The 23,766-nt window shown below is 41.0% G+C and overlaps 1 protein-coding gene across 5 annotated transcripts in view; it reads left to right on the top strand.

Annotated features, from left to right (window-relative positions):
- Positions 1-22,977, top strand: part of RPS6KC1 (ribosomal protein S6 kinase C1) — an 89,170-nt gene extending 66,193 nt beyond the window's left edge. For all 5 annotated transcript variants that reach the window (XM_034060893.1, XM_034060895.1, XM_034060892.1 and 2 more), the window contains 5 exons: positions 3,415-4,992; positions 5,264-5,353; positions 16,422-16,504; positions 17,188-17,283; positions 20,361-22,977. In XM_034060893.1, the coding sequence (XP_033916784.1) occupies positions 3,415-4,992; positions 5,264-5,353; positions 16,422-16,504; positions 17,188-17,283; positions 20,361-20,471 (1,958 nt within the window). In that variant the 3' untranslated portion in view covers positions 20,472-22,977. The remainder of the gene's footprint in view (positions 1-3,414; positions 4,993-5,263; positions 5,354-16,421; positions 16,505-17,187; positions 17,284-20,360) is intronic.
- Positions 22,978-23,766: the final 789 nt, after the last annotated feature.

The raw sequence follows: 23,766 nt of genomic DNA, 5'->3' as shown, positions 1-23,766 counted from the left end.
TGCAGAAGAATGTAGAACTTGGTGGGTTTCCTGTGCCAGACAGTGTGAGCTAGGTTGGTTGTAGTTCGTGGTCGAAGAAAGTAATACTTAGTTAATACTGTACTTCTGAAGTCATATTAAACCCTAATAAACTTTAGCTCAAAGCGGTAGCTTTTATAGTTATTTGTTATGTTAGGCTATCTGACAATGACTGAAGCTTACTTGTGTGGATTGATTTCTGCAATTTTACTTTTTACAGATTCCTGATACTATATTAGCATGGCTTGCTAATGGGTTTTCTTGATCTTACACAGCACATGGGGAGAGGGGGAAAGATTATTAGTATGTCATTCATAAAGGCATAATTATATACCCAGATACAAATATCACTCTTGTTTGACCCTGGATTTTCAGAAAGGAATGAAATTGTTGTTTTTCACTATAGAACACAATTATTGAGTAGCATTTATTTACGTATTTCTACTTGACCAGGAGGCCAGACTTGAAATGTTTGTACGTAAACAAATTTGGATGCAATAATGCTTTTTGTTTGCTTTTACTTGCATTTAACTCCAAATTGGAGTTGCAGGAAGTTGTAATTTCCACTGTGATTTTTAAGTCCAAGTGATTAGAAAGGCAATTTCTTTTAATAAGAAGGTAAGATGATACATTTACAAATAGCAAATGAGTCCCTGTTGCAAGTTCTGCCTGTTTTCAGAGGTGTCCGTGGTGAATGCCTGAATACTGTAAGGATACAGAGATTTTGTCTCTTGCATATTTCAGGCTGGCTGAAAACATTGAACATATTAAAACACAGAGCCCCTTGACTCTTCCAGTCATTTTTCTATGGGGTTTTGGAGGGCTGATCTCAACACATCTGTTTTCATTCCTTAATCCTTCTTGGCTGTTCTTCTTTCTTAAGCTACACTAGTGAAGGTTGCATGAAATCTTGGATGATGTGAGACGAATGGAGCAGAAGGCAGGAGGTGTCCTGAGAGCAGCTTGACCTCTTGATAGGTGAAAAGCTAAGTTGTGCAAGGATGACTCTTGCACTTTTCATACTGACAGGCAGCCCAGCCATGTCTTACCTTAATATAGGGGTATAAAACATGTAGGTCAGTGAAAGCCATTCAGGTGTCACATGTAAAAGCACACCAGTAATGACAGGAAGAAAACGTGCCAGTAGATCACAGAAATAAGATTTTGAGCTTTCTGCATCCCTGAATCAAAGCTCAACCCAGCTTTCCATTAGAAAGATGCTTTCTTACTGGTTGCATCTGAGGAAGTGATAGGGCTAATACTTGCATTAAAGTTGTGCCTGGAGGCTGAGGTGCTGTTGTGCCAGGCCCTGCCCGAAGCTGCAGTTATGTGGGTCATGTTCTATGAACACCCTTTGAAACCTGAGATTTATGTCTTCACAAGATATTAGTGAAGCAAAAATAATAACCACTAGTAATATGAAGATGGAATTATTTAGCATCTGCTTGTACTAATTAATATAATGCAGGTGGGATGGGAAGACTGTTTTATGAAACGCAGTGGTTTATGGTGGTCAAATGAGATTTTATTGTTTGAAAAGAGCCTGAATAATTCAATACCCAGTTAATAAACTGGGCAAAGTTGGTTTTGCCCAGTTTCCAGTTTGCTTAAAGTAATTATAGTGTTTACTAAAACTAATATGATTGAATCAAACTTTCAGTTGGTCACAGATGAAAGTGTGGAAAAGAGAAGACAATCTGTCACACATCTATAAAAACACATATGTTGTTGCTCTTCCTCATTCTCTTTTCTGTTGTTTGCTGCCCTTGCCATTCCATAGCAAAAGCATGAATAAATGTACAAATGTAATATTAGAAAAAGAATTGTTGGTAATTGTGGAACGAACAGCTTTTATTTTTACCAGATCAGTTGAAACCCAGGAATTCTGAACTCCTATGCAAGCTGCAGGGCTCAGAAGGCACCACAGTGCTCCAGCTTTGCCTTTGCGCTGCTGTAGTGCTGTGTAACGTGTTGTATTCAAGGCAAGAAGCCCTGGTTTAAGAGTCTGCAAGGTCCTGCTCCTTGGGCTCTTCTGGCCCTTGGCCTCTTAGAATTCCCTCTTATTTTTAATATACTTGGTTTTATCACAGGCAGCAGGATTGGGGTTTTTTATCTCCCTTTAAAACCAAGTCTTGTGTTAGCCAGGGGGATGGAGGGCAAGAAAACTCCACATTCAATTATTCAAATACATTTTTTAAGTATCAAGGTTTTTGTGCCTTTGATAAGTGAGTCTTGAAATACCTGGGAATATACAAAAACCTGTTCCTAGGCAATGCAAAATACTTTTATTGTACTTTTTAGGGGTATTTTCCTGATACGGAGGGTGTCTAAAAATAACTCTTAAAGGCTGTATTTTGGGAAAATAGAAAACTCTGTTTTATTCAAATAAGGAAAAAAAAGAAAATAAATCAAAATTTTGCAGCTGCTCTTTGGGTGGATACTTGTTTTTAGTATTATTTTACAAATATTTTGTTAGAACTCCTGCATTTCCCCAGAATTCTGGACAATTTTTTAAATGGAAATGTCTTGACTTTGCATTTTTCCATAGATTGTCCAGGGTGGTGTTTTACCTTTAGGCCAAACGCTTTGGCGTGTGCAGGATATGCAGTAACATCTCAATTTGTTTTGTGCAAGTTATGCTTTTTAATCTGTAAGCTTTTTTTATTTGTACAGTATTTGGAAACAGAGAGAGTTCTATTTTGTAGCTTTAAAATACAACTATTGCTTTTGAAGCTGTAGCTTTCTTAGAGTATTTGATGTGAAGGAACTGGTTTGCCAGTGTAACTTTTGATATTGATAAATCCTTGTGTAGTGCAGCAAGGCGTAAAAGCTTGAGTTCTGAAGTTAAAGGGAGAAATACACCCATACTTAACTAGCAAAACCACCTCTTCAGAGAGACAATATCCTGCTAATATGAGGTAATTCTCTTATTCTCACCAAACTTGTGAATTAGTTTTTAATCCACCTGTGTTAATGTTGCTCAGGAGCTTGGAGCTGTGATACAGAAGTATTCAGTACAGGCAGAACTGGCAATGGACCTAAACCATTTGATGTTCCCGAGTTTTTCCTTTCTTTTGAGACAGCAGATGGAGAGTAGTGACCGCCGTGCAACTTGAGGCAGACTCTAAAAGGAGACTTGACTGAAGTTAAGAACAAAAGGCAGCTTCATCTCAGATGCAGCTCTTTAAATATTTATGTAATAATACAGATCTGCTTGAAAAGCAAGTTGTGGTCCCTGTAAGTACTTCCTCCTGAGGTGTCGGATCCAGCGTGCTCTGTGGGCATAAGGATGCAGTGTGTTGTGACAAGGAGAGTATTTTCCTGTTCCATAATGAAACTGATCCTGTTGTGAGTGAAACTAAGAGATTTTTCTCTCCTCTCCCTCTTCTCTTGCAGGAGGAAAACTGTGGTCTTACATCAGTAAGTTCTTAAACAGAAGTCCTGAGGAAAGCTTTGAAATCCCTGAAGCCAGAACATCCAGGGTGACTAAAATCCACCTGGAGCAGCCAACACCTAGTCCTAAAGAAATTGGCAGCAGCACTGATTCCAGAGAAAGCTGTGGGGAGAGCATGCTAAAGGTGGTCCCACTGAAGAGCAGCCTAACGCCGAGCTCTCAGGATGACAGCAGCAACCAGGAAGATGGCCAAGAGAGTTCCAAGTGGATGGACTCGGGATCCAGCTCAGAGGAAGAGTGCACTACTAGTTATTTAACGTTATGCAATGAATATGGGCAAGAAAAAATTGATTCTGGCTCTCTAAATGAGGAACCAGTGGTTAAACTGGAGAGCGAAGGTCTAAATCCCAAAGAGAGAAGTTGCTTACCGAAACGCAGTGTCGTTGGCAGCGACAGTTTCACCTCTCAGATTGCATCTCAGGAACGAAAGCTTTTCATTGAGGATAGTGAGTCAGAAATAACTAGCCCTACTAGGATATTGGACTCATTAACTAAATCAAAGAACAGCCCCATGGAACTCTTCAGGATAGACAGCAAAGACAGCACAAGTGAGCTTCTGGGGCTTGATTTTGGAGAAAAGTTCTATAACCTGAAGTCAGAGCCCTTGAAGCCATTGTTTTCTGTCCCAGATCATGACAGAAGCTTGGATGCCCTGGAAAGCAAAATGGGTGTGAAAGCTCATGACACTGTAAGCAGGGGTTCAAATGATTCTGTGCCAGTTATCTCCTTTAAGGATGCTGCTTTTGATGATGTAAATAGTGCTGATGAAGGAAGGCCGGATCTCCTAATAAACTTACCTGGTTTGTCTGATGAAACAGAAGAGGCAGCTGTGTCAAGGCCAACAAAGTTTACAAAAACTGATAGGGACATGTTGGAAGTGAAGTTATTAGAAACCCCTGATGTCTTACAGCTAAATAATTCTTCAGAGCCATGCAGAGCATTTGATCAAGAGCCAAATCATGTGGCACCAGAAGTGGGTGATGCTTCCTGCAAGGAAGCAGATGGACAAAGTGGTGTCACTCAGGGAGCTCTTGGGACTCTCTTTACATCTGACCAAGACGTAGGTAGTTCAGAAGATGGGGATCTGTTTCTAGGGCTTGGAGCCTGCTCCATGAATGTGACATGTGAAGAAGAAAGTTCATTTGTTTCCAACCATCTCTCAGGTGCTCAAGATGTGAGCTTGGATGGAGACGTATTAAAAAGTGAAGCAGTGTTGCTGTTTTCTGACCAAACTGAAGACTTTGGGAAAGAGGAAACAGACTCAGCTTTGTTACCAGCACCTGAGAGTCAAAAGACAGCACCAAAGGGGGAAGACAAAATGTCAGTAACAGGGGAGAAGGAAATACATCAGATTTTTCAGGACCTCGACGAAAGATTAGCGATAACCTCCAGGTTTTTTATCCCAGAGGATTGTATTCAAAGATGGGCAGCTGAAATGGTTGTAGCCCTTGATGCTTTACATAGAGAAGGAATTGTGTGCCGTGATTTGAACCCAAACAACATCTTATTGAATGATAGAGGTCAGGAACTTTTGCAAATGCATTTCTTTTTATTCGCTGTTGCTTCCAATTAACTGAGTAGGCGTTTTATCTTGTAATTAGTATCTTCATTTCCTGTCTAGAGCTTCATTATCAGTGCAGCAAATTCACCCCCAGTAATAGCTTCTAGTACTTAATGATGCCATTATTCTTAATGATACTGTTTTTAGCTACAAAAGGAGTAATTACAGTTCACTTCTGCAGAAAATGGAAGGGAAAAATGTTTTGATTTCTCCTGTCGTTTTGTTTTTAGGACACATTCAGCTAACGTATTTTAGCAGGTGGAGGGAGGTTGAAGATTCCTGTGACAACGATGCCATAGAGAGAATGTACTGTGCCCCAGGTTAGAGCAATCACCTACAATGTTTCACTTGGAAAGTAGATGAGCAGCTTTCATTTTCTCACAGAGCCTCTATAGCATAGAGCTTGAGATCGTGCAACATCTGAATTTTCTTTGCCTGAATGTCTTGAAAAGCTGGAGGGCTCATAACTGCTTTATTGTTGAACTGTGGTGGTGTTTGTTAGCTCATTGCCATAAAGAGTCATTGTACTGAATGTCTTGTTTAAGCAAATTTAAGGAATGTTTTGTTTGCTTGCGCTTACTTGCTACATGTGGGTGCATCTCCATAACTGAGAAGAGCAAAGAAGGGAAAGGACAGGTTGAAAAGATGATACCAAGAGCCTTAAAAATGCAAACATTTATACATGCAAAGAACATGGGGGGAAAACCCCCCAACACAGCAGTTTGAAAACACCTTGCTATACTCCGAGACGCCTCTGACATTTCCCCTGAGCTACAGTGGGCTTTAAAATAGTTTAGAGAGCTCTTTACTTTCATCAATCAGGAGGGTGATAAAATCAATATCTCTTGGGTTTTTATAGCAAGGATGGCACTTGAAACTGAGCCTTCCCTCTTTTCATTTTCCCAATTTATTTTGTGCTAATGCAGCGATCAAATGACAGCGAAAGACAAAAACCAGGTGGTTTTTTTACATATAAAGCTGTAAGTAGTTTTATAGCTAGCTTAAACCCCTACCCTTTGACTTCAAATGAGTACTGGGTGGCTATTTTTCAGTTTCTCTCCTTTATTCTGAATTTGAACGGCCAACATACCCTTTGTGCTGAGCACTCTGAGAGTGGTGTGCAAGGAGTCCTCAAGCTCAGAGTCTCCAAATGGTTTCAGGAGAGGTCAGAATCCAAGTTGATATCAGCAATGGAAGTTCTGTACCGAGTCTGGCATCAGGTGTTTGTGGCTTAGTCCTGTAACTGAAGCACAGTAAGGAACTGCCCTCTGTGAATAAAGGTGGTAGGATCTCAACAAAGAACTTGAATGTTCTTGAGATAAATAGTAAATAAAGTATTTTCAGGTGCCAGTCGGAAGGGCAGATATTACATAAAACAATTCTTTTACCTATCAAAGCAAACCCAACTCTTGTGTTCCACCTCACCCCACTTTAATTCAAGAGCAAGAAAATCAGGGGAATCTCAGTAATTCTTGTGGTGGCTGGATAGAGATGTGTCCTGGTTGCCAACATGCATGATGTCCTGTTAGAAAGTGGCGTTTGCTGCCTCCCTAACCCAGCCTTGAACACAGTGCTCCCTAGTTGAATAGTAGCAAAGATGGAAGTGCAGCCTTCTCCCACCCTGTCATCATTAATGAGCTGGGAAAGTCAAAGCTTCATTTTTCTGTGTGTTAATGAGGATCCAAAGAGATGCATTTTTTGCCCCTTTAAACCCCCACACGCCAACTCCTGCAGTAATTAAGTGCATAGGGAACAATTGAAATAATATTAAAAGTCCCCATATGCAAGAACAAAGTTTTCTGCTCCATCCTTATTTCCACCTCACAGTACGGATGCGGTATCCATCCAGGCTTCTCTTGCTTAAGCTGCCTTCTCACCCTGTCCTGTTCCAAGCTGCGCTTTGCTTTGTGTGGCTGTCACTGGTGAGCTGCAAGGTTAAGATTTGCAGATGCAAGTATTAGATACATGCAAGATGGCTGAATTGATGCTGCTTTGGGGTTCTTATCTTTCATATTTCTTTACATCATCTCTGCAAAGTGTACTTTTAGTAGAGCTGTTTCATGCTGATTTTTGCATAGGAGAGTCATACTTGGTGTAATTTAGCAATATAAAATGTATTTTGGAGCCAAGTGTCATTCTATTGTGAGCAGTGATTTAATACCTGTACCTTCAATTAGGATGTGTGGTAGAGTCCAAAGCACTTTCCTAGTGCCACTGCTGCTGGTAAACTTGCTCTAGAACTTAAAAATACAATCATGTTAGTGGTCTTTCTGCTTTCTGGTATTACAGAAAACCCCCTTATTTGGATGATCATTTTTCATTTTAAGGAGTGTACCATGTCCCTGGAAACCCATGTGTCCCCATTATCCTGATAGTGTCGCTTCTCAAGCTGCTGCTTGGAATAAGGAGTTTGGAATGATGCTTAGCTTCAGTTTGGTGCATTAAGACAAATGGGCAAGTGGGTTGTAGTTTTGTAGAGGTGAAGAAGTAATCTTTGCAAAATTTCATCAGATATCTTATAATACAACACAGTGACAACATAAAGTGACTCAAAGTGAGTCTGTACCTTGCTCCAATTTTCCTGGTGTTTCCAGTATTGTGTGCTGTATTGCCCTAACTCAGGTGCTGAGCCTTTCTTCTCCTTTTCCCTCCTAACTGAAGGATGCAGTGGAACTTGGCTTGTGAGATGTTGTCTCTGTGTATAGCTGGGTGTTTTTTATCAGAGTTTGGGATAGAGCAGGATTTAGACATAGTAATTTACATGTTATGTGATTGCACTGTTTTGTTATTTAAGTGCACTTGTCAAGAGGCTGTAAGAAAGGAAAGATGCTTAGCTGGTGTTTGAGACTGGGAACAGATGACAAGCGCTGGGATGCAGTTCTTTTTCTGCATCGATTTTTGAGGAGTGAATTTTGGAGGCAGAAAAAAGAAGAGGATGAGTGTGAAATTTCAACAGATTGCAGGAGATGCTCCATTTAAAATTGCTGAATTACGTGAATGTTGTAAAAATGTATTTGAAACAATGTGATCTTTTTAATTGAGAAGGTTTCAGGTGTTAATTCTTTACAGCACAAGTTATAAAGTGCTTAGCAGTGAATTGCCTCAGGACATATTTAAATATTAAGTTGCTTCATTGGTTGCATGTAAACATGGAATCTCAATTCTACAATTTATGTATCAGAATCTAATTCCTGGAGGGGTGTAGGGATAGTAATGTATTAATGTTGAAGCTTTTCACACCCAGGGGAGAATAGAGGTCCACCTGTGTGGAGCTTGCTTGCAGCATCTAGGATTTTGTATTTGAGGCTTTTAGTACCCCAGGTTGTAACCTTGTATTAATGCAAAATGAGGTAGTATTGAAACAGAAACAGTGATCAGATCCTTGCCGTGGTGAATAGCAAGGGCTTGCTCAGCGCTTGGTATCGTACGAGAAGCAGAGAAGCAATGGGACTGCATGTGTAGAAAAGAGATTATTTGGTGTGTATATATAAAATAATGGCACAAATGCAAACATTGTAAATGGAGAAGTGTCAAAAAGATGAGGGAAGAGATAGTTTAGAAAGCTGCATACCGTTCCCTGCTAGCAATGTAATTAATTTTGTATGAAATAGCTATTGTCATTTTATATCGTGCATAAATTAAAAGCAGGGCTAAATCTGTGGCAGGAGGTGGCACTTTTCCACTACAGACGGCAGATGGCATTGTACCATTAATGGATTTTGCTGTTGCACTTGCTGGCTCTAATTTGCCTAACTTCATCTAAGAACTGGAGAGGGAAGATGTGATTTATTTGTAACGATTTGCATATCGACAATGGTACTCACAAGCTCTGAGTCGTGGTGTGTTATAGTGCTGTTGAAGCTGTTGGTAAAGCTGGAGAACTCTCTTTACTCCTGCATAGTTGTACTCAATTAAAAATAAACTTCATGCTGAACCAACCACTGCAACAACAAAGCTATCTGCAGATGCTTAAAAGTAGCGCCCGTGCTATACTTTGATTAATGGCCAAACTAAATCTTTGCTGTTCACCTATGATAAGTCAAATGTTGTTTCTCTAACCCACAAGGGAAATGATGGATTATAAATCATCCCCTATAAACTCAACACCACTTCAAGTAAAACTGTGGGGGGTTTGGCCAAGAATAACCTATTTGCTTTTAAAGAAGAATTAAGCACTTGTAACTGTGAATTTCTGCTGCGTGCATACAGTTCGGGTGACTAATGTGAGGTTTCTGTGGTTCGTTTCTTTAACTTTCCTCCTCTTTATAGCAATTTTGTTTGCTAAATGCTTTAAAGAGTGCTGAGCAGCTGATGGCTGAACACTAAGTTATTAGCAGATCAGATGAGAATGATTCACTTCTGTTTAAACAGCCCTTTGCTCTCCATGCCCCCTGAGAACTCTTATCACATATTTGTCCAAAAAAACCCCACAAAAACTAACAGAAATTCCCTCGCATTATCCACCTGCCCGGTGGCTGATAGTATCAGCAACCTATCTCTTTATCTCTTGGTTAATGTGCCTTGGTATTCTGAAGGGGGGAAAATTCCAGTAACAGCTTCAATTTACACGGACAGAAACTTGAGCAAATGCCAGCCTAGCAGGGGGGCCATTATTCTGCTCTATAAATAAGTTTAAAAAAGAAACTAACACACACACAAACCTGTGAATCAACATGTTTTGGTCTAATTGAGGGAAAAGCAAGATAGATGAATTTTGAAATGCAAATGATCACCTTCTGTTATTGAAGTGTCGGGTTTGCCAACTTTGTGATCTTAAATATAAAGAGTTGTTACCTTTTAAATGGAGTAATAATTGTGTTCTGGTCTTGATAGTCAGGGGTTTAAAATCACATAGTTAACTTTGTTAACAAAGTCCCTTCATGGCATGCTTAATGCCTGGGAGAAAGAGAGAATTGTCTGCAGCCTAGTCAGGTCTGCCTTCAAGTAAAACATTAAGTTGAGCATTTACTCATAAAGAAGAAATCCTCTAGGTTCTTTCCCATCTAACCAGTGAAGTGTCATGTTGTAGAAGCAGCTTTCTGGTCTAACATCTTGTGCAAATACGACGTGCGAATGAGATGTTCTATTTACACTCACCGAGTTCTCATTCCAGCAGCAGGGATGCATTCTGTCGCGTCCCTGTAGTGTTTTCAAAGGATGAGATTTCAGAACTGGGCAGCCTCTGGAGTCTTTTTTCCTTTCTTTCTTCTCCAAACAATGAGTTTTCACCAGACTGTGTTCACTAAAAACTGAAGATGTGCTTGTTGAGATCGTAAAGCCAAAGAGAGCTTAGCTTCGTAGAAAATGTAAGTAGGAAACTGGCCATCAGTAGTGCATCATATTATTCTGATGCTTTCATAAGCTGTGTGCTATAATCAAGCCTTATTTACACAAAGTAGCCTTCACAGAAGCTTGCACATAAATATATGGTATATTTAGTTTTATCTAACCTGCTACTAATTGTACAGAATGCAAAGCCTACGTTAAAATAAGACTTTGTGGGTAGAGGATTTTGTTCCCAAAAAGACCCCAAACCCACCAAACTGTTTCAATGTGCAACCTGATTTTTGTACTCCCAAATGAAGATGTCACTTCTGCTCTTAGACAATTGAAAATACAGATGCAAAGTGCAGCTGATAACCTAAAACATATGGCATGAAACTAAAAATTGCTAGGTTGCTATTATTAGCCTGTATGCTATAATTTTTATTTACTGAATAAGGAAAAAATGGTTTGCCTCTGTTTACCAAATAGATATTTGATGCTGGAAAATCTGCATATTATTTGTGTATGTGTTTTTCAGTAGGAGCTTGCAGGCACTCATTAAATCTGCTGTTCTGTATTATAGTAATTTAATTTGAGTAGATTGTTTAAGAAGCGAAATAACTGTGGTAGATTAAAGTGCCATTGACCCTGCGAGGTGTCGAGGGGAGGGCTGGTCTCCTGCTTATAGTGTAAGACTGGACTTCCTAGATTTTCTCTCTGCCTCTGTCCTAGCTTTGTGTGTGACATGAATGTCTCAGGGTAATCCTAAAAAGGGAAGGAACAAACAGGGCAGGTGAATGAGTGTTGAGCAGCAAAGACAGCAGGATGGGCTAGCTTGATTTGAAAAGCCCTGGCAGTAGGAAACAGGACTAAACATTAACATGAAAAATATCTGGTTGTTGTGAATAACAGGTCTGGAGCTGTAGAAGAAGTATTGATTATTGTGGAGCTGGGAGTAACAGCTTTGCAGCAACTGCTTGGAGTGCTGCAGCTCTCCAAAGACAACAGTGTCCCGCAGAAAACGGTGGCAACTGATTGCTCCCAAAATAGGGAGATGCCATGAACCTGGAGTAGGTAATTGAAAGCATAGGTCTGGGGAGAGAATCGGGTGTGTTCTGAAAGGAATCTGATGTGGTTTGGCACTCAGGCTTGTTATAAGTACACAGCGTGTTTCAGGTGAAGTACATGTGCTTGTGGGTAGTTAATACCTGTGGAAGGAGCTGTGATTTACCTGTGTGGTGTGGTTGGGTTTTCTTTATTTATTTATTTATTTTAATATTATTACAGATGGGGCTAAAACTTGGAGACAGTGTAGAAGGTGCCTTGTGAACATAAATGGAGCTAACTGAAAGGTTACTTCGTGTTTGCTTTGTTTTGGTAACAGAGCAGTAAAAGGTTTCTGTGTCTGTTTTGTCACCTACACATTTTAGAAGAAGTTTTAATTCCATCTTGGGTTGCTTAAAGGCAGAAAGAACAAATTCCCTCTGTTAGTTTTAATTCTCTTAGTGACATGAGGAAATTTCTTCCAAAGAGGAACATAAATGCTCATATGTTTTGAATACCTTTAAGATGAAACCTCCTATTTTTCATACTCCATTTGATCTTAGCAGATGTTCATTGGACTTGCCTCACTACTTTATTGTTTAAAGACCATGATAAACTTTTTTTTACTTAACTATAGATGGTTCAATACTGTGGTTTATAAATTGCTAAAGCATTTTAGGCAAAGCATTATGGCCAGATTGCTTGTGTGATGTGTTATTTAGTGACTGCGTCTTACGGTATCTTGGCTGACTGAATCTGCCTAGAGTAAATTAGCTTGGACTCATTTTACTTGGTTCTCTGCAAATGCTTCTTTACATCTATCGATATTAAAATATGATAAAATATAAGCTTTTAAAGTCAAACGAGTGTAAGGTAAATAGAATTTCTGAAGCGACTCTAATGGTGTTTCGTGCAATGCTGTTTATCTTAATGGCCACAGAAGGGGAGAACATTGTGTCTGATGTTTGCAGGATGTTGGACACGTCCATTTCCTCCGGAATGGTTTCAGGTGCCTGATAGTAGTTCAGATGGGTCTCTGTGTTTTCTTAGTGCAGAATGATTCTAGAAGGTACCTGTTTCTGCTTGAAACATGGGAAAAGGGCTCCTCGGGTTTTAGAATTCTTATCAACTCACCAAGAGTCAAATGTTCCCTTCTTAACTCAGGCAAACCACCTCAGTGCACATCCCTTCCTGACTATTAGGTGTTTGTATGGAGAAGCAGCACTTCCACCTAGAGCCTGTTTCCTTGTGAGCTGGCTTCAGATGCAGGTTTTTTGGGGGGTTGTTATAATTTATCCTGCAAAGCTATTGGTCTTTTTGTTCTTTGGAGTTTTTGTTCTTGGTGATTTGCAACCCATCTGGCCTGAGTTGACTGTGAATGTCTGAGTTTATCCTTAATCTGAGCTTCTTTTGTGTTAAGCTAGTGTTTGTGAGTGCTGGTTGGGAGGCCCTATTGTGGGCCCTGGAGGAACCTGTATTTAGGAGGAAATGTTTGAGGTGTGGTAATAAAAGCCTTTGAAATCCTTCAGCATGCACAGTATATTTCATGTTACAATGCTGTAGATAGAATGAGAAAATCAGCCTTGCTGTTAGGGTTAATGACTTTATCGAGGATGTGTATTAAAGAGAGGTGAAGTTCTGCTTTCTTACTTTAGAACTGGCACTTCTGTTTAAAAATACAGAGCGTTGTCAGCAACATATCCCTTATCAGGAAGTAAGGTATCACTGTGTATAATGCAAATATTGAGATAAGTATGGAAACCATAAAGAAATGGCCTTTCAGTTGAGAGCAGCTGCTCTGGAAGGAGGATGGTGCTGGGTAGTGAAGGTGTTTACCTGCACCATCTGTCTCTAGCTGAACCCAATAGCCTTTTACAAATCTCCTTCCCTTCGGCTGCTGTTCACATTGCTTCTGTGCAGGAATTTAGCATTGCTGTTGACATGTTGTACTTGGTGCTAGATGTTGTACAGGCATCGGGAAGGGAGGAAGAAGAAAGCTCTCCCTCTGAAGTTGCAGTGAAGAAATAGGAAGAGCTGCTAGTATTTTTTTCACCCTACTTTTGTATTAGAAATGGGTTTTTAACTGCAGAATATGAGTTCTTTTTCCTGCAAATATCCTACTACTAGTCCTAGAAATACCACACGTGTGTCCACGTTTGTGTTTGTATAAATGGGGATAAGGTCCTTGATTTCAAGGTTCATGAAGTAAAGAATTGGCACAAATATCCCCGTGTTATTCACTTAAGCTTATGGGTTGCTCGCATTTATAGTCTAAATTGCTTTGCTGATGGATTGAGATGAAAATGTTTTTTTAGTGAAGGCAGATATTGTAGTTCAGATTTATTGCAATATTAAAGCTTTAAAAAGAGCATATGCCCTGTGTGGTACATTACATTAGCTAGCTACTCTGTATCACTTGAAAGCACTTCATAATCTATAGTTTCTGAATTTTCCCATGATGTGTAGTCAAGATAAAATGCAGTAACATTGATGTGATATACTGAACTTATTATGATCAGCCTATTGTGACCTGTTTGAAAGTAAAGAAATGTAAACAACACGTTTATTTTTAGCATTCACAATGATTTGGGGGTTTTCTTTAAGGTATCTTAATCTGAAGCAAGGAAACTCTAGAACCTAGGGAAGCAGACATGGGGTAACAGGAGAAAAGCTGAGCTAAAATTTAGCTTATGTAAAAAAGGATGCTCAGATGTTTCCCTTAGCTGAGGAAACCATTTCTGTTCTGCATTGGTCCAGATGACTTGTCATGCAGTTTCTGATGGGTGCATGAGAACCCAGCCAGAGCCCTTCAGCACAGATAGAAATCTGTGTTATTTGACTGGTCTCAATTTATCCTACTTGTGTCATTTTGGTCATGGTCAAAAGTGGGTGAAGGATGAGTGAGGTTATGTCAGTAACTGCGCGTGGTTCTATGAAAGAAGGCAGCGTAACTTGGATGCTTCAAAGAACTGAATCAGCATCTGTGATTGCCAACAGAAAAGGAAATTATTCCAACACTCAGAAATGATTTTTTTTGGTAGTATTTCTTTCCCCTGTGCTCAGAATTATGTCGTTTTCACCTTTAGAATATTGTTTTATAATTAGCTGTAACTCCAGAGGCCCATTCCCACTGAACACCTATGGGGGAGAATGGATTATCTCCTTTGTGGCATTATTCTGAAATGTAGGATGTGTCAATATGGGGAATTAATGGCAGTATAGGAACTTATTCTGGAGTAAGTGTGGAATTTAATCTAACAAATAAACCCCATTATTTGTTTGGAAGAAAGAGCCTTTGGTCTGGACTATCCACAGAGTAAAAACCACATGGGAAGGAAAACTCTGCTCTAAAGAAGCCTAAAGTATTTGGTTTTAGACTTCACTTTCAATTTGTGTTATCTTGGTTTTGAGTGTACATTATTGGAACACACAGCTCTAGGATATCCCAGTTGGACTGGAAAGCCCTTTCCAGTCAGGAGGTTTCACTGAGAGGTGATGTGAAAACCCTTTAGCAGCTGGTTCATGTGTTAAGGCCTGAGTTTGGTTTAGTTTTGTTTCTCTTTTTTTACAGGACAGTTACCTAGAAGGTCTGTGAAATTAAATTGCAAGAACAGATTTTGATTTTTACACAAATTCTCTCAATTTACCCTAATTTCAGCTTCATTTGGATGCTTGCCTGGGATCTTAAAGCCATTTAAAAATGCATGTAATCGTGCTGCTGCAGTTCCTCACATGGATGCCATTAGATCTTTGTAGAAGTTTCTCAATGCTGATAGAGGAATTAATCTGTAAGGAATGGAATAAATTCTAATGTGTGACACCCTTATAGTGATGTATTGGGCATTCAAACGCCATTAACTGTAATCAGCTTCTCAATGTGAGGGATGTCCTACCTAAAGAAACAATGAGCCATCCTTCCTTGTTACTCTTGTAGCAGCAACCTCAGCCTAGTCCTAGAGGTGCCCAGTGTCTTGCAGCCCATATGCCCAAGGGTTGGATCCCCCTGCGTATTCCCATGCTCCATCTGGGGAGGGCTGGGTCTGCTGCCTTTCTTTCCCTGACCCTGGACTCTGACTTACCTGTAGTTCTCCTTGGCCATGCTCATGCAAAGCTCCATAAAATGATGAGCAAGATCTTTTGTTTTACACATGCTACAGTGCTTTTCATGGCAACCACTATGTAACTGTATGCTAATTGTTGTCCTCTGCTGGGAAGCTGGTGTGGCTTTTGCCACCAAAGCTATTTTAGTGCAGCTTCTGCATTTTTTTGACAGTCTAAATGAAGATTTCATCTTCGCTGCAATCTGTTTTCCTGCCTGTTTGAGAGCAGACAGCGTGGTGTGTTTGTGTTTCATCATTTTTGTAGCTTAAAGCCTGAGTCAGGGAAGGCCAAGTTTTCTGCATGCATCATGCTATTGAATGTGTGAATGTGTATGGCGAGGGGCTCTAACTCCCATCTCACATCTCCGCTGTCTCTTGGACAGCAGTAAGAGTGTTGGTACTGGCTGGATGCTAAGAACAACAACTATTTGTACCTAGGTAGAATTTGGGCTGAGCTATAGCAATAGACAGTTGCTGGCTGTGGTTAGGCCATGGGAAGCAGATTTAGCATCTCCATCTGTTTCCCAACAGACAAGAGAGGCTATTGTGAAAAGCCTCCTATGGTGATCCCAGCAAAGGGCATGGGTTAGCCATGAGACAAATCCTGCCCTCTAAAACATGCAGTAGGCTACTGTAACCTCCCTTGTGCTGCATCTAGGGATGCTTCAGGCCACTCTGGTCTCTGTCACTGTCCAGTTTTAGTCCAGTATAGAAAAATCCTAGCTGTGGTGCCCATAAGTCTTGAAAATGCCTGTGTATGCATGGGAAAAGCAAATTATGCACAAAATAGATAGCGTTGCTCTGTTTGAACAATGCAAACTGTAGGTGGCTAAAGGGCTAACTAAATTGCAGGCATAATGAAAGCTCTGTGGTATTTAGTATATGTTCTGTCAGCATTAAACAGTCACCTTGTAAATATATGTTAATTTTGAAGGTGTAACTGACCCTTTTAATATTAATTGCAATGTCTTGTGTTTAGAGGTTGGCGCTATCCTAGAAGAGACAGAAGCCTGTGACTGGTGGAGTCTGGGTGCAATTCTTTTTGAGCTCCTCACTGGGAAGGTAGGACTGGGGGCAACTGACTAGGTAAAACTGACCTCTTGGCCTGTGGTTTCTCACAAGTGGTGTGCCTGGTTGTGGTTTTCTTGCTTGTCTGTCTCAGTTGTGCTTTGCTGACCAGAGTACCCTCAATTGGTTTGGTCTGCATGGGACCAGAGCAATGAAACATGTTCAGGCTTCAGCAGAACAGCTTGATAAAGCTGTGTAAAACTCGGGGCTGAAACAATAACCAATAACCATGCTGCCCTCTTAACTGCAGTGAAATCTGAGCTCCCAAACATTCTGTCTGTACATTTATAAAAGTTTGCCCTAATTTCAGTATTATTTCCTGGGACAATGTGTAAGCCATGTGTTGCTGTTACACGTTAGTTAGGTATTTGGAGACAGTGCTCAGCCAAATCAAATAGGTGATTAGGCCGTTCTGCATGAAGAAAGCAAAGTCCACCAAATTCCCAGGCTCTTCAAGTTTGAGCAATAGAGCACAAGCACTAAGACATAAATGTTGTGTATCTCCAGGGGCTTTAGTGCCTGCAGACATCCTCCCGGAATCAGTACTTTGTGCTAGAGAGCTCTGAGATTTCAACTGTGTGTGTTGATTTGCATGTATATTAGGAGAAGAATCCAAGTAGGCAGATCGATTTATTAATCAATTATAGTGTTGGATTTTCTTCTCTTTCTTTCTGCAGACCCTGATTGAGTGCCATCCATCAGGAATAAACACTCACACTTCTTTGAGTATACCAGACCATGTATCAAAGGAAGCCAGATCACTGATCCAGCAGGTAATTGAGGGGGAAATTCGTTCTCTGTAGGTACACATACAGACTGGACCTAAGCTCTTCTGGTGAAGTAAATGTAGAAGCAGAAAGCTGCTGACAGGAAAGTTGATGGCTCTTTCATCAGCACTGGTGAATTTCCTCAGCTCTCTTGTTGCATCTGGAGACTCTGAGTTCTGCTGCCAGGAGTCTCTGTAGAAAACTGGAATGCTTTGCCATTCCTTCAGAGAACAGGTTTGGTCAAGGCTGAGTGCTTTGGAAGCACTTGCTGATGATGCAAGGATGTTTTAAGGATCCTGCCCTAAATGATCATGGAAACATTTGTAATACATTGAATTAAACTGAAAAGTGTTAATGCCAAGTGCTGTGGAACCAGTAACACACTGTTTAGAAGCTATGACCTTGCTGTGGTTGAAAATCTGTAGCTGTTCTCCTGGAAACCTGTATGCCATTTGTTAAGGAAGGTACTTTAGACTGTGAATACAGTGACTTTTGTAATAAGAACATAACTGATAGGTTGGACAAAAGGCAAAATGCAAACTTTAAAACACAGACAACCTTCCAGACTGATACATCATTTTCAAACTCAATAGGAGTAGTATTGAATGCTGTTTTTAGTTTACTCTTAGCTTTAGGTGCTCATGCTTGAGAGAATAAACTTGCAGTACAGGGTCTTGAATTTCAGGTAATGCCATCTTCCTTCGAGTGAGTTTTGACATAACTGAAGGAGTGGAGCCTGGATGTGACCTGTATCACTTGTTCTGCACAAGTGGAATATGTGAACTGTGTTGTTTGGCTTTGAAGAGTATCTTCTGAGTGAATGCATAATTAATGACATGACTTAGATGCAGATTTGAACAGAGCCGAGTGGAAAAAAATAGGTTTTGAAGAAGAAGGAGGAGAGAAATGTTGAAAATGCAGTGAGTCAAAAGACCCAGTGACTGATTTCTGTGCTGTTACTGTGAAACAATGAATGGAAATGGAACTAGGTGTTTGGACCTCCTATTCTGACTAGGTAACATGAAGTCACTGAAGGTGAAAGCATGTATCTCTGTGTTTCTGGCAAAGATAGAATGGAAAGTGACTAAAGAAAAACCATGTTTTTGTATAATCTATATTGTTAGATGGTAGCAAATTGCTACCCTCACCCACAGCTGCTGCAGGACTTAAATGTCTAAGGAACAGCAAACCCACACCTGATTTAGGGAATTCCTGCCATTAAGACTAGATGGGAAGACAAGTGAAGTCATTCAGTCCTCTTCTCCCTGCCAACGTAGGAGTGTTCTTCACTGCAGACTAACCTAGTGCCTGTTTTCCCATATGCCAAAGAATGGCTCTTTTACCATCTGGGCTTTAGGTGAAAAATACATCTCTGCCACTTGCAGATATATTTACAAGGCCATATCTGTTCAGAGAACAGTCACCCCATTGCCTGTGAGGTTAAGCCTTCCAGTGCAGGGTGGTGACTTATCTGGTGGAGGTTCAGCTATATGAAGTAGTAAATCACATTTTTGTTGTGTGACTATCCAAGGAAGCTGCCATTCATTGTTGAGGAAGCCTTGTCAGGAAAAGGAAGAAAGCTCTCTTGGCATGGATAGCAATTTGTCATTGTGACTTTCCTTCCCCCCACTGGCAAGGGTAAACAGGTCAAAGCATCACAGAATAACTCTCTGGGATCAATGTTCAGCTCTACAGAAAGCTGCCAGGTGTTGTCTCCTGCTGTGGCTTCCAGTGCAGGTGACTTCATTGTAAACACCCCCTTCGTTTAGCCAGCTTCTAGGAAAACAGTGATCTCTTTATTTCTGGTGACAGAGGAAGCTGTTATTGTTGTGTTGGTTTGGCATTTTGCACCCAGTATATTATTCAGGCACCTCCAGGCTTCACCACCCACAAAACATTCAATGTGGCTTTCCAATAGATACTGCAGCTCGTGTTGCATCTGCTCTCTGAGCTTAAAGTTCTTCTAGAAGGGCAGACTCCAGAAGATAAGTGTCCATACTTTCCCTCTGCTAGTGCTGGTTGCCTTTCAGCAGAAGGCTGGAACACACTAACTGCATCTCTTTCTGGTGGCTTGGGGAAGATATCACAGCAGCACTATTCACTGTCACTGAGCTACCTTTACTATGTGACACTATGACTGCAAACAGCAGAGCCATCTTAGAATGTGTGAATTCCTATGTTTATGGATGTGGACTCACTTAGATGTTGAGTGCATTAAGATATGAATACACATTGTTCCAAGTGACAACTGGGAGAAGTTATCCTATTAGCTGTTGCAGAAAAAGCAAGAAAGAAATCATGCCTTTGTACTGCCTGTAATTGAATAGAGTATAAGCAGTTCTAAACCAGCAAAATATTTGTGTGTGTCTTTATTAGTCTCTTTGGAGTAGTACCTTTGCATTCCCTTTTATTTGGAGTGGTATCTTTAAACAGATGTAAATATTGTGATTTCCTTTTCACATTAATTCAGCATGTGATGTACAACTAAAAGGCAAACGAGGTGCTGGATTTTAGGAAATTTCCACGAAGCCACAACACTGTTTTGTTTCCCTCACTGGGGTTTGGGTTTTTCACTTTCAGTCCATTAATATGACTCTAAAAGTTGGGTTTTTTTTAGGAAATAGAGAACTGGCTGCAATCCTGGTATTTCAGCATCAGCTCACAGTGTATGCAATGGAAAGTTACAGACCCCTGTCCCTGCTGTAGCCATAGTGCAGTGATGGGAGCAAAGGTTAACATGAAGCAAAGGCAGTGGCCAGAGTTCTCCTGATGCAGCTCTGGCTGCTGCTCTCTTTTGTTGAAAAACGAGGTTAAAATGAAGTCCCAGTGTGCAGTGCTTCAGGGAATTGCATGCTGTGATCAGTAGTCTCTGAAGACTGTGACACTGAGACTCAAGGAAAGGAGAGTCTTCTTCCATTTACTAGATTTTAGGTATTTCAAGCATGCTTTCGCACTCTTGAGAGTCATTCACAGAGCAGGGAAACGGTAGGATGTCCTTTACCTTAGACCTTTCTGCAACTTTTAAGCAGTTGTTTTTGTTCTCACTCACTGAATCATATCTATATTTTTCTTTTCATATCAAGCTTTTGCAGTTTAATCCTGCGGAGCGTCTTGGTGCTGGTGTTGCTGGTGTTGAAGACATCAAGTCTCATCCCTTTTTTGCCCTTATAGAATGGGCAGATCTGCTGAGATGAGAGGTGCGTGTCCTCTGAACAAACTCAGGTCAAGTGGACAAGTTTGTCTGGCACAGAAGCCCCCTGACTTGCTTCCTCTGGATGTCCCAAACCGTTTGGACGTGGTGACTAAAGGACGCTGGAGCAATGAGACCAAAAGCTTGTAACAGGGATCACAGGTTGTACAGGGTGCTAGCTTGTTCTTATGGCAACTGGTTGCTACGTGTGTGTATGTCTTCACCAAAGGGTGGTTTGTGATGTTTAGCACTGCCAGCTTGTTGGCCAAGCGGAAACAAGAGTGTGCTCCTGGTGCTTTGTCTAATGGTGGAAGTGTCTATAGGCTGTGCCAGTTCAAAGTATCTGTTATAGTGGCAGTCGACCATTTCCCTGTGCTAAGTGCAGCTCTGGGAGGGGGGGCAGAGGAAGGAAAGAGCAAATAATTTATTAATGGCAGATGCTGAATAAAATACTAAGATGCTTTATGCAAAAGTTGACACATTAAAAATAATATATCCATTAAAAATTAAGAAAGCTGTTGCATAATACTGTGGAATGTGTCTTGAAAATGGCATATCATTTCCCACTGTGGAAAGAGCATATAAAAGGCAAATAATGCTGTCAAATGTTGTACTTTGTTGGCTGGCAACGTCTGTTTATAACTCTTGACTTTGTTGTATTTGATGAGCTACATGTTAAAGTCACTACAGAAAGGGAAGTCATCTTTTCCTCAGCCAGATAAACACTGCTTTAGCACTCTAATAAGGAGCAAGAACACATAACGCTAAATAAATGTATAGATTACAAAGGAGAAACTCTTCTCTCATCACCACAGCCACCACTTTATCATGTAATGAACTTTACTTCCTCTAAGTGTCCTATTTTTAGCTGCTACTTCAGGAAAGAAAACGCTTTCTGCTTGTACTCTTCTGCTTGAGGAAGCTTCTCAACTTCCCTGCTTGGTTGTTAATAGTCTTAATAAATCAAAGAAAGCCTTCACCCACTCCGCTGCTCGGACAGGAAGAAGCCTGGGATTTGCTCATGCCAGATGACTAAGTGACATCTCTGAGCAAACCCTAGTGGGTAAGACTTGGGCATGAGCCAATTAGCTGACCTGTTTGTTTGTTAGGGAGGCCTGGAGAATGGGAGAAGAACATAAGAAATGCAGAACACTGTGCTGTGTGCTGTTGTTGCTGCTGAGCAGCGCTGCTCGCATGGGCTCCTGACACACAAATGCTCTATGCTGCAATGCTTGTACAGATTATGGATCTGTGGGGTGTTTTCCCAAATGTTTCCTTTGCTCTCACTCTCTTTCTTCTTCTCCCCAGCTTTATCCGGAGAACAAAGGGCAAATTCCTTTGGGAAAATGAGGTGACAGCAATGATTATTGAATTTACAACCCCAAAAAAAACAAAAAAGGGAAAAAAACTATCCCTCCATTTGTATTTTAGCAGTGGATTTTATGGGCACTCCCAAAAGTGCATCTGCACAGTCTCCATCTGTTAGACACCGGGTCTGTGTATTCAAATAAAGTGGAAAAGGAAAATGCTTCACTTAAACAAAGGAAATCTGGAAAGTCTTTTTTTTTTCTTCTTTTTTTCCCCCCCTCTTTAAATTATTCCACTCCCTTCTTTTTTTTTCCCTTTTCTTCCCTTTCTTGTGATCACCAGCCCAGCGCAGGGGCTGTGACAACACTGCAGGTTGTAACCAGGTCACCGGTATCACTGCCTACGGAGCGCTGTCCAAGATTACATCACTCAGAAACTGTGTTTCAACCTACCACCCTCTGGCTTCATAACAGGAACTCCCTCAGGTGAGCCACAGGAACAACTTCCTGCACCGAGCGGGTCGGAAATCTCTAATGCGGAGACCAATGTGATCCAGAGCTTCCTTCCAGCACTGCCCTGGCTGTCACTTTGGAGAGGGCTCGTTGCTCAAGGGAAGCCTCCCTTCCCTCAGCCGCCTGACTCCATCCCTGGGGCTCTCTAGCCCAACCATTACAATGTCACTGCCCGTGTTGATCTGTCCCGTTGCGTTTGCCTGGTGATAATTGCAGAACAAATATTTTCCATGTTGCTTTAAAATGCTTTTCTTGGTCAGGTTGTGCCCGTGTGCTGGTTGGAAGTAAAGGCAGGGTAAGATAGCACAGGAGCACAAGCTGGTTTTGTGAGCAGCAGAAGGAGCACGCTCTTCTAGCAGAAGGAAAGGGGACCTGTCACTCACATCTGGCTTAGGTAATGACACAACTGTTTCTTTCTTGAGTACGTTAGTAGTGAGGGAATCGTGATGATGGAGTCTAGGAGGAATGGGGCTCTTGACAAGATGGCTTGTCAGAAATGAGCCTTTCCTGGTTTTTGTAACCTCACAGCTGACTCAGATGATGATGGTTTTGCTTAAGGAATCACAGTCTGGAGTTAATTGCACAAAAAAACCCAACCTACTTTTATCTTTATTATTTTCCTTAAACATGTATTATATTGTATTGGTGTTTACATGTATTCCTTTAATAAACAAAACCTTTCAAGCCTAATTCAGACCTTGGTTTTGAACTTTAGTTCTTGAAGTCAATCCTTCCTACCTAATAAATGCTTTTTATCTGTGGCTTTTAGGACTTGAAATGTTCTATATGTCTTCTTTTTGGTGCCTCTTACGAAGCCCTGTGGTGCACATCTCATGTGCAAAGTCCACTCCAACTTCCTTCTGTTACACCTAATGGCTGATAGCAAAACAAATCAGTGCTGTTTTTGTTCACAGGAATTAGTGAGCATCTATGTAAAACACAGGAAAATAAACCTATAGACTTTCCTATTCTCCTGTGAATGTTCAGGTAAGGCAGGTAACAGCCTTAGGACAAATAATTCAGTTCATGGTAATTCATTGTGTTCTGTAATGATTTTTGTCCTGCTAAGAAAAAACCATGAGATGAATGTTTGAAGGCTTGCACTGGGTAGAATTGAGCCAGGAGTGAGATTAACCCCCACCTATGGAAGAAACTGAATCTTATGAAATACAAGGGGCATCACTTTGCTTTCAGTGGCTGTATTCACAGCTCCTGTGCTTGTAGCACAGCTCCTCTATCTCCTGTGACAATCACCTCTCAGACAGCAGTCACTGTCCCGCTGACTCCCTGCACACCTTTGGGATGCTGAGTCGACAGGGTTACCTGTGCCGCAGCATCCACCCGGCTCCTCTCACCGGTGCTAAACCTGTTCCTTGGTGTGTCCCCGCAGTGAAGGGCACTGGGATGAAGAAGGCTGGGGAGGTCAGCCTCCTCTAAATGAAGCACTCAGCATAACAAGGTACAGGGAAGTGTGAAGTG

Source organism: Melopsittacus undulatus, chromosome 3 (assembly GCF_012275295.1).
Source record: "Melopsittacus undulatus isolate bMelUnd1 chromosome 3, bMelUnd1.mat.Z, whole genome shotgun sequence".
NCBI lineage: Eukaryota > Metazoa > Chordata > Aves > Psittaciformes > Psittaculidae > Melopsittacus > Melopsittacus undulatus.
This window is presented reverse-complemented; position numbering and strand designations above follow the sequence as displayed.